Source organism: Lytechinus variegatus, chromosome 7, assembly GCF_018143015.1.
Source record: "Lytechinus variegatus isolate NC3 chromosome 7, Lvar_3.0, whole genome shotgun sequence".
Classification (NCBI taxonomy): domain Eukaryota; kingdom Metazoa; phylum Echinodermata; class Echinoidea; order Temnopleuroida; family Toxopneustidae; genus Lytechinus; species Lytechinus variegatus.
Genome location: NC_054746.1, coordinates 6,026,037 through 6,037,957, shown reverse-complemented (window position 1 = coordinate 6,037,957; position 11,921 = coordinate 6,026,037). Strand labels below are relative to the sequence as shown.

Here is an 11,921-nt window from a genome sequence, read left to right as displayed (position 1 = left end):
ATGTGTGCGTAGTAATTCACGATATGCGAAAGAAGTAGGTTGCCTGAAAATCAAAGAATTTTCTTGATAGTAGGCTATTGGAAAGTGCTATATGAATTTTATCCTTATATTATTTTCAAGAAGAGTCATGATATGTATTAAGAATGGAGGGGGGGGGGGGATGGGAAGACAGTACAACTGGATGTCATATTTGTACAGAAAAATACGAAGAAATGTTGTTCCTCCCAAAAAAATGCATGTGCATGCAGTGCAAAGGGTGTGATAATTGATAAAAAATGCACTTAATGATTTGAACATACGGAGTGCATGAAAGGGGAACATTATAACTTACCAGTTCATGCAGAAAAAATGACAAATTTCTGGGTTTCCCCTTCTCTGGCAGGAGTCTGACTGCAATTCCAATCCTATACACAGTGGCGGACCATGACCCGGAGGAGACAAAGCATTGGAGGGGCACTGTATTGTTTGTGAACAAAAAAATGTTGTACCCCTCCAATGCTTTGTCTCCTCCAGGGATTAGCGATCAATCACTAATTGAACTGACCAATCAAGATCATCGTTGCATGCGCATTTTGCTGAGTAGACTGACTATGAACCAATCATAATCGGCCTTTCAAATTAGCGATCAATCGCTAACCTTTGTGTTACGGGACCCAGGTCACGGTCCGCCACTGCCTATATATCATTTCATTTCTTTATTACACTAAAGTTAATCAATGAAGTGTGTAAAAAAACACCTCTTCCAATTAATCACTCAAAAAATTTTCATAAAAAAGTTACACTATTTTCCTCAGGAGGATTTCAACTTTTTTCATGTTTACTCTTAAAGGTGGAGGGGGGGGGGGAGAATAAAATACTTGTTGAGATTAATCCAAGATTGTAGTATAATTATTTGTTCAGGGCCCATTTTTAAAGCCTGTGCTACAAGCATGGTGTCTATGTATAGCTACTCATATTAAAATCAAATCAATATTTCAGGAAGTATAGATTGTCAATATGAAAATAAAAAGGAGTTGTCTACTGAAATCATTCCATGGAGGCAAAGACTGGATCTCCAAGCTTGATGGTACCTTGAGATTCGACAGCGAGCTGGGTACCAAACAGAGGAGAGAAGCCATGACGTTTCTGATCAGGAAAGCCAGAGGGAGCCATGCGATATCTGTAACGATCAATATTGAACAAAAGAATTATAATTTTTAAAAAATAAAGTGCACACCTACTTACCAATAATGCGCATAGCATTTTCATTTATTTGAATGCAGGATAAAAGAGCATTGTCGATTAAAAATGACTTGCTCAGGGGCATAGGTGCCATGGCCGGGGATCAAACCACGGACTTTCCATGTAAAAGCCTTAGCCAGGCGCCTTAGACCACTCAGCCATAGTTCCTCCTAAAAGAATTATAAATGAGTTATATAATGGCCGCGCAATGCACATCCATACAGAGGAATGGGTATTGAACTTGCTAAAATCATGAAACAGAATATACTTTTCAAAATGAATACATGAAAACGTTTTTGTATTTCATGAGAATAGAATATTTGAGGCATAATTTAGTGTGGGGTAATCATGCAAAATACAGGTTTCAGGTACCCTGAGATCAGGCCTGAGATTGAAGGATAGTACTTGATTATTAGGGTTTATTTTGAAAGTCCATCTTCGAGTATGGTGTCGACCTTGTAATGACAGTGACTCCCCGTTTTCACCTCATGAGGTTATAGGTCATCAAAAAATTCACTTGCATATCTAAACACTGTTGACGTCTTCCTCTCAGGCACCAACATCTTGTGACTTGATCACACTTTCATATTAAGCGATTCTTACCCCTTTGTGAAAAGCTTTTTAAACCATTTTTTTACGTGCTTGGGAACAATTCGATTGATGGGGCATAATTACTTTTTTTATCAAAGTTACCATTTTAATAAATATGGACAACGCTAAATCTCCAAGATGAAAGCTTTATAATAATGATAATTGGTCCATTTACATATCAAAGTTACTTATATGCATATACTATACTGCTCTTGGTATCATTTACTACTTGGTATCATTTTGATCAACCCAGCTGTCGTTAAGCCGCCATATAAGCGCTAAAGCATTCAAGGAATAAATCCTACAGGGTACTCATTCACTCCACCTGGGGGGCATTTCATGAAAGTTTTAAACACTGACAATTTTAGTGAAATTGTTGGTTTTGATTGGCTCAGAAGCTCTGGCCTTTGTTACTATGGCAACTGTCAGAGAAACTCAACTTTCACGAAACGGTCCCCTGGATTGAGTGCAGTGCAGTGTGGAAAACTTTTCTTGATTCTGATTCCTATTGCAGAAAATATTCCTCAGAGAATATGCACTATATCGTTCACTTGCAATCTCTAGAATGAGATGCTTACGTCTTGAGTGTCTTGAGTGGTTCTCCAGTTTCATAGAAAGTTCCTGTATCCGGATCAACAGTAGTTTGACGACACCTACATGGTGTGAAAGAAAAGGTGGCGGTAAAGCAATAAGATTGTTATTCATTTGGTCTTGAAAAATTATGAATCAGAACTTTACAGCCCACGCTGTGTTAATGGGAACATTCATCTCCTTCAGGTGGTAGAGATCATTACATGTCAACCAAATGTTTTATTTTTTGAAATTTCCCCACCTGACGTAGACCAATTCTACCACCTCAAGAATACAGAATTTTGTAGATTTGAAAAAATATAAGTTCGGGCAGCAAAATGTTCTCTGCAGGGGCATAATAATGCCAGAAATTTGATGATCTTTCAATCAATGTATTTGGCAATCAATTAGTGACTTGGTAAAAGTCGACCTTCAAATGAGTTTGTATAATACCAGCAGGTAACAAAAATGTGGATACAGAATGTAAGAAATGTAGTTGATGCTAGCATGCAACTGAACAATTTGTGATTTTACGACTGCTCATTCTTATAGATTTGACAAGCAAAATAAACCCAAGAGGGCACTGGATATTCAAAAATACAAGATTCCGATTCTCAAAAGAATCAACAGACAGAAAAGGATTCAACGGCCACTACACATTTATCAGATAAGAATGTTCAATAACATTTGATATTTCACATTATTGAACCTTATTACCAAACAGGCTTTAACTAGTAGTTGCAGTACAAACAAAACAAACCAGCACCCTTGTTTAGCACCATCAAGTCCTTAAAGTCAACCTCAACAAAAAAGATGATTTGAATAAAGAGAAAAATCCAACAAGCAAAACGCTAAAAATTTCATCAACATCGGATGTAAAATAAGAAAGTTACAACACTTTATTTAAAGTTTCACTTATTTTTCACAACACAGTTATATGCACATCTCAGTGACATGAAAATGAGACAGTCGATGATGTACATCACTCACTATTTCTTTTGTTTTTTATTGTTTGAATGATACAATATTTCATTTTTTAACAGATTTGACAACCAACTTGATTGAACCTTATAGTATTACACAATGCTAATTCCACATGTTCAGGGAGGAATTAATTGTTTGTTTACTAGAAAACAAAGAGACAATTTGAATATTTCATATAATAAAATACAAAAGAAATAGTGAGTAGATGACGACATCAGTCTCCTCATTTGCATACTGACCAGGATGTGCATATAACTGTTTTGTGAAAATAAGCAAACCTTTAAAATGTCATAACTTTATTTTACATCCGATTTTGATGAAATTTTCAGTGTTATGCTTATTGGATTTTTCTCTTTTTATTCAAATCAACTAACGGTTGGGGTGGACTTGTCCTTTAACCCTAAATCTCCCGGGGTATTTTGATTCTTGTCATTCCTGGGGAGGGGGGGGGGAGAATTAGGGTTAACTACTACTATCTAGCCAAGTTCTTGACTCATCATAATGTAGCATTCTAAGCAAAGTAGTCTTACAATACAGACCCACTTGAATGAAAACACACTACTTCGCTACTCAATACATTTATACTGTAAGTTACCAAGCAGATAAAAAAGAACTTTTCCTCTAAAAACATTTTAGTTTCTCCATACAAAATCAAATCATGGAAAGGCGAACTATCATATTATGGGCAAACCAGAAAACACAAATCTTTGCAGAAGATAATCTTGGAGGGAAAAATTGAAGGCAGGAGAGGAAGAGGTCAACAACAGAAAAGGTGGCTTGGAAATAATGAGATGATGACAGGCAGAAAGATTTAACGAATGCTGTGAGAATGCACTAGATGGAGAAAGAAGGAATACAACAACATCCAACCTCTTTAAAGAGAAGTAACAGCAGTAAGGTAATGTAAGGTACTTCATTAATAGTTATTTCAAAATGGTATATCTTGAGAGTTGAGACCAGCTCTTTGAGACTCAAACACAGTGTTGGCTAGTTCGCTCCTACTGCAAACCATGTACATTGATTTTCAGTCTGTCAATTCACTTGATTTACCTGTCACATAGATGAGTGGTTCTCAGGAGAGCATCTGTTCCAATACACACATATTTCCAATTGTCCTGATAAGATATGATAAGATATTTATTCATCTTTCTTTCTGCACACACATTTTGTCTTACAGGTGGAATTTCACACTCTACAAATGCAAATCAATTAATCATAAAGTAGAAAAAGAAACACAGCAAATAACGAATTACGTATTGAACGAAAGACAAGAACCACAGAAAAAGCAGGGCATGTAAGGCTAATGATAATAATAAATATATTACATATTTGTTACAGTATCCTTTGAAGAAGATTCGCAAGCATATACTCTGCCATAATTATCAAATTTGCACACACAAAATTAAAAACATTGTTCCGCCATGAATTCAGAGTGCATTATACTGGACAGTCTAACCTGCTTTAAAGGGTGATTTCACCCTGACAAAAAGTTTGATGTAAGAATGATTAATAACAGAAAAAATATTTTTAAAATATATGTGAAGGTTTGAGGAATGATGCATGATGTCCAGTTTGTAATAATGGGCAGTGTAAGATGGGCAACCTCACATAAGCTTGCATGATGAGTGGGTCAAAATAGCATGCATGATTATCAAAATCACACTACTATTTCAGTCTAATCCTGTATGTAAGTTTCTGTAGTCATTAATTTCATTGTGAAATTATGAGGCAATCATTTACTCTTAAACAAGTGGAATGCCTCTGGCGGTCTCACCTGCATCACACGATTCAATATAACAGCAGTGCTGACTTTGAAAAGTACTATAACTCACACAAGATGTTTAGTGATACTTGGTTACTCTTATGTCCACGTTTTATGAATTAGACCAATACACTTACAGAGGTATGATGGTAATACAACAAATACCCCCAACATGGCCAAAGTTCATTGACCTTACATGACCTTTGACCTTGATCACGTGACCTGAAACTCGCACAGGATGTTCAGTGATACTTGATTACTCTTATGTCCAAGTTTCATGAATCAGATCCATAAACTTTTAAAGTTATGATGGTAATTCAACAGATATCCCCAATTTGACCAAAGTTCATTGACCCTAAATGACCTTTGACCTCTATCATGTGACGTGAAACTCATGCAGGATACTTGATTACTATTATGTCCAAGTTTCATGAATCAGATCCATAAACTTTCAAAGTTATGATGATAATTCAACAAATAACCCCAATTCGGCCAAAGTTCATTGACTCTAAATGACCTTTGACCTTGGTCATGTGACATGAAACTCGGGTAGAATGTTCAGTAATACTTGATTAATCTTATGGCCAAGTTTCATGAACTAGGTCCATATACTTTCTAAGTTATACTGTCATTTCAAAAACTTACCTTCGGTTAAGATTTGGTGTTGACGCCGCCGCCGTCGGAAAAGCGGCGCCTATAGTCTCACTCTGCTATGCAGCTGAGACAAAAACTGACCACACTGCTTTTTTTTTTTTTAACATGAAAGCAATATCAAAGACCTGTCATCTGCACCTGCTAAATGAGTTCATTTTTCGTTCTTCAAGATCTTGGAAATATCTAAAAGTGAATATCCCTGCCTGATGCATAGTACTCACCTCACAGTATGCAGTTGTTCCTTCCACCACAATATTGGGTCTGAAGTTTCTGAGCTGAACTGGTTTGTCTAACTTTGAATTCAAGCTCTCAAGAGAAGCAGCACTCAAAATGTTCACTTGGGCAAGGTCTTGATAAGTAGCCTATACAAAGAAATCATGAGAAAAGATTACTTTTTCGATTTTTTAATCAACATTGAAAATGATGGATCACAACTTGACTCGGTGTACACAAAGATAGATTCTATAGAAATTGTCTAAAAGTATAGTAAAGACAGTAATACTTTTAACTTAACCAAGTACACATAGATTTCATTAATACCTTAACTTTATTTGTTGTTGAATGATAATAGGGGGTTATCGCAATAACTACGCAGACACTTCCTGAGACATTGAGAATCATTTGTCAAAAGCCCTTCGAAGACAAAGCAGTCTTTGAGGAAAGGCAGTGAATCAAAACAGCAGTGTCGTCCTGGACTCTGGGCAAACGACATATTTGCAATTATTTGTCCGGTCTGAAGCTTAGGACAATCTGCTGTCCTGGTCCCTGTTGCAGAAAGAGTTGCAATCAATCGCAACTCCAAAAATCATGCGCAACTTGATTTTCAACCAATCAACAGCGCGCATTTGGAACTTGCGATTGTTTTTTGACTTGCGTTTAAACGCAACTCTTTCTGCAACGGACCCCTGGTCCACCAACTTCCGATAGAAACCTCTCAGCTCTCCATTGTGATTTGACTTGCATTTTCAAAGGAATTGGTGCATCGTGCAAAGCATCCATGCAGTGATTTTGAAAACTTCCCAATGACATACAAATTAACATCATTAATTCTGTTTTCTTTTAACCCTAAGAAGACTGGGGGGGGCTGATTCAGCCCCCCTTGACATTTTTCGTGATAAATTCGCCACTCGAAGTTTTTTTACCAAGTCACTTGCTGACTCTTTACTTTCAAGTCTCACGCAACTTTTGAGACCAAAATCGTGACCCCCGAGTACGCGGTTTAAAAATTACTCAACATTTGGTAAGTGCATGCTGACCCCAAATTACTAAAAAACATAGATTTGTGTACAAATCCAATGCAAATAGTATTTTTAGTTAAAATCCATATAATGTATCATTATTTCTCCTTTTACTGCTTAAAATCAATTAATTTTATCCTGTTTATGGTCAAAATAAAGTCCCTGAATATTTCCATTGAAAAAACAATAAAAAAAAACAGAAGTAAAAAAAAACACAGAAATACATAAGATATTCAGAAAACAATAGAATACATAAGAAAATAAATGGTGAAATTTTTGAAAAACAAATTTGATCATATGTATATTTAGAGTATGTGAAACAAAAACTAGCATTTTAGGGGCATTATTTTATTAATAAAAGCAAACTTATGATTTCATGCATAAATTAGCATACCAGTAATTAATGAGCAATGAGATTTTCCACAGAATTTGATATAATTAGAGTTTTGTAGATAATGCCATGGGTAATGCGTGTGCCGAGATCATAAGGGGGGTGCTGAATCAGCCCCCCCCCCCCCCCGTCTTTTTAGGCATCAAAATAGCCCAGTCTATTTAGGGTTAATGTTCATTACGTGTGCATGTATGTTATCCAATACATAATAGATATATACAATGAACATTTAGAATTGACCTAAACATCACACATTTAAATTTTTACTTTATTCCCCCCCCTCTCTCCTACATTGTTATGTGGAAATATAAAGTGAAATTTGAAATACCCACTTGAGTAAATACCTATTGGTCTAAATAAATATACATAATGCCATATTTACACTATTTTCTGGACTTTGGACATCATATTAAAAGGATGAAAGTCTGTAACATTATGTCCACTACAAATTCCATGCTTGAAGTTCATTTTCCATACAACGTAGGGCTGAGCAAAAATGTTAAAGCTTATTTCAAATGACCATAAAGAGCATAAAAGTTTTCCTTTTTTGAAACTGTTTGATGATACTGAGAAAAAAAAGTTGCTCAAATTTCACATCTTAACATCCATGACATCTATTCTTTTATTACTATATAATTATTTTGATTTTGTTTGAATCTTTCAAGGAAATGAAGAATATTCTCTTCTTTCTTGATAGTTTTTAGTTGATGTCACACGAGATCTAAACATCAATGTCTACATTTGGGACAAAAATGCAAATTCTTGCCAAGCAAATTACAACATCATCCTTATGCACCTAAAAAATTATGCATGCAAATAAATAATCAAATCATCGATATTGAACCTATATGTGATTGGCCTCCTTTTGTCAAGTTAAGGATATAATCAACATGGAGTCATAAGGCAAGTCTATGAGCCTTTTGTTTACCCATCATGACCTACCAATCCATACAGATTTTTTTTTCTTTCCAAGTCGAGAAAAAGGAGATTCAAGAACTTACTCTTAGCTTGTCTATTTGCATAAGTCCATAGGAATGATGTTGTAATTCACTGTAATGTCGAAACTTTTCCAATGTTGATTATTGAAAGAGTAGGTTGTGAAAAAAGCAGCCCTGATTTAAATATATATATTTTTTTCTAGGGGGGGCATGATAGAGCATAATAAAATACACCTGTTCTCCTCTCTTTGCTTTGCTTCCCCAAGTAGGATCATCTCTTAATATCTTTCCCTTGAATCTCTTTGAGTGACGGATCAATTTATAGCCAGGTTTCCCGAGGTATTGGCTGAGCCACTCGCTGGCTTCATGACCACAGTCTTCACCATCTACAGGTAACTTGAATATTCTGAGAAGGGAAAAGATAGAATGGAGAGAGGGGAAGAGAGAGGGGAAGATATTAGGAGAGGGAGTGGGAGAGGGGGAGAAGAGATAGGGGAGATGGTGAGAGGGGAAGAGAGAGAGGGGGAGGAGAGACGTTGACATGAAAGGGGGGAGAGAGGTTGAAAGAGGGAGGTTGAGAGAAAGGGGTCAGAAATGGACACAAACCAGGCATTAGCGATATTGTGTCTTGACCACAAATTACTATAAACATTGCGATCTCTGTTATAATATCTGCTATAGAAAATTAGAATTCAAACCGTAACACATAATTGGACAAGGCCAATTTTTTTTAATGAAATACTTACCTCCCTTTCACCCATTTCCCCTCCACCTACTCCTTCCCCCATTAACATGAGTAATAACATTGCAAAGGAGATCATTTTCCTGGTATCGCATTATATAAGCAATTTGCCCCACATTTTTTATGACTACTACAGAACACTTCATATGTGTAGCACTATTTTTCTTCGGACTGTACAGAAAAGGGTTGAGAACTATTTCCTTACAACCAGAAATGCCAATCAAATTTGAGAAGCAAACCTATTCCCTGTTAAAACTGTCATGTGTGAAGGTTCCACCTGCTTGTGGTTGCAGTTTTGTGTGCAGGACTTTACCTGATATTATAGACGGGTCCGTTCTGATCTTTCAGAGGCACTGTGAGAGTCGGCATACCTGGAGCATTGATCAACAAACTTTCCTTGTCGTCTGAGAGAGATGGAGCTATCAAGGCTATAGATGGTTGCTGTCTTTGGGTTACAAATCTTCCTTCAGGACAAATGATGACAAATGACCTAAAATGAATTTAACAATGTGAATAGATTAATAGCATGGCTCTGTTCTCTGACAACAAGCATTTCAAATACATCATTCTAAGGTATATTTTACTTATTCATTCATTTAAAATTTATTCTATTATTTGTTTTTTTTTTCTTTCTGGGGAAAGGGGGGGGGGGCTACAGACCTTAAATTCAAATGCCAATACGAACAAATGGTTAAAAGTAGACAAACTGAAAGCAGACTAACTAGAATTAGACCACATGGCATGAGACTATGAAGGGAGAGTAGACAATTTGGGTGTAGACAAATGGGCAATTTTTAAAACAGGCAAGAAGGGACAGCATCAATTATATTACTGGGCCCCATTGCATCAAGTTACCGTAGTAACTTTGCAATGGTAACTACCATGGTAACAATGCACAACAAGTTAATATAATAGTAACTTTTATGCAACATGCCCCACGAGACAAACATTAATAAAACAAAAGTTACTTTTGTAAATTCATCTCACCTATCCATGAGTCCATCACTCTTGATCCCAAGAGCAACACACTCAGCCTGGGAAACCTCCAATCCTCTGCATGATTTGATAGGATGGATAAAAAGTTTAGACACCACTCCAACCTGAGTGTACTTGCGTTTTTCTCTCCGTAAGTAGATATACGAGATGCCCAACACACCCACAGCACACGCTGCCAGACCGCCAAGAACAAGGTTGCTGTTTGTAAACTCAGGCATGATTCACGGTATCTTGGTGACACGTTTTCCAATCTGTGATGGGTAAAGAAAGTTGATGGATATCATTAAAGTTTTGAGTTGACTTTAACCTCAAATTATTATTTTCTGATGAAAAGGAATTGCGGATTGATAGAGAAAATGAAGAGTCTACCAATTGGAAATCAGTATCAGTCTGACAAATATGCGCAGTAGGCTGTGGTACGAAGACTGCATGGGAAGTTTCAAATAGGTTTGTATTCTAATGGTCAATAAATTATTGAAATGACCCCTCACATTTTTATGAAGTACTACGCTGGATTTTTTTTCCCCATTTATCAGCAAACCCATGAAAATATTTTGGGCATCCGAGCACAGGAAATGAGAAATTGAGTTTGTAGTTGACCCTTTCAAAATCTGGTACATAATAAGAGTGTTCAACAAAAGAGTCAGATATAGCTGAAGGAACACATCTGAATTGGAAAGAAATGACAGGATGCAGGAGAAGCTGGGGCCCGTTTCTCAACACCGTCCCAATTCCTTGACTAAATCAGAGATAGTGTGCTACTTGTCCGCTTTCATGAACTCTCTTTGCCAAGATCGGGGACAACAACCTGACTACCAGTAATATATTACTGTTACACCTCCAAACCTGGCTGTCATAAGTTTTTTTGCAATGATGTAGAGGCATCAGGTAGGTAGTCTATGACATGAAAGAGTGCCTAAAAATTTGACAATTTTAATTGTATGTAATAATCAATCATAGAAGTTAAATTACATTGCAAAACAAGTGGGATACATGTAGCTCATTCAATACTAGTAATTGTAATGCACAGAAACTATGCAAAAACTGTTGTTAGAATGCTATAAAACCATTCATTTTTAAACAGTACAATAATTGAATCTCAGCTCCTCAAAAAAAGTTTGAAAATCTGACTTTGATCGATAATTCCTCCTTGGTTTTAGTGAATATTAATGTGTAATTGGTACCAATGAATAGATCTTTAATTCTCTTTACATGATGATACCCTACATGATATTATGGTTCACATAAGAATGCAGTGCCTTGAAATGTGGGGCAAGGTAAAAATTAAAAAGTTGCAAAATTACACAGTATTGAAAGTCCTGTTCTTTTTTCTGTGGTGATTAGTGAGTTTCTCAGCAGTTTCTTTTGCTTTCATGCACCTTATTATTAGCATTTGTATGGAATCAAACACACCTCTGAACAAGCAAACACATTTATCACAAACATGCATGGGTATTTCAAAACACGAGTCAAACCATATCATCTCACATAACCATCACTACATACACCACAACAAAACATCCAAAATGAAGAAGCAGGGCTTGATTTGAATGGATTTTCATCTCTATATTGACACAGACAAAAGAATCATGTTCTTTATTGACCCTTCATGCCTAGTTCTGCTCAGATGATCTTTGTAGGTTTGCATGGTGGAGTTTATAACATGGAGAAGGTTTACGGTTCACCGTGTGCAATGTGAAGAAGGGAAGGAAATACAGGCAGAAATATTGAAATCGAAAGACGAGATAGGATGAAAAGAGCAAATTGGAAGTATTCTTTCATTAAAGTGAGTGAAGTCCTGAAAGGACTGTAACCAGATGAGATGAGCTGAATA

The 11,921-nt window shown here is 36.3% G+C and overlaps 1 protein-coding gene across 1 annotated transcript; it reads right to left on the bottom strand.

Annotated features, from left to right (window-relative positions):
* Nucleotides 1-503: 503 nt before the first annotated feature.
* On the bottom strand, nucleotides 504-10,338 carry LOC121418298 (mitochondrial amidoxime reducing component 2-like). Its single transcript, XM_041612081.1, has 7 exons — nucleotides 10,079-10,338; nucleotides 9,405-9,581; nucleotides 8,584-8,755; nucleotides 6,004-6,144; nucleotides 4,417-4,481; nucleotides 2,391-2,465; nucleotides 504-1,159 (listed from the first exon to the last, which is right to left on the bottom strand). The coding sequence occupies exons 1-7, from the start codon at nucleotides 10,303-10,305 to the stop codon at nucleotides 1,027-1,029; spliced, it is 990 nt and encodes a 329-aa protein (XP_041468015.1). The 5' UTR covers nucleotides 10,306-10,338; the 3' UTR covers nucleotides 504-1,026.
* Nucleotides 10,339-11,921: the final 1,583 nt, after the last annotated feature.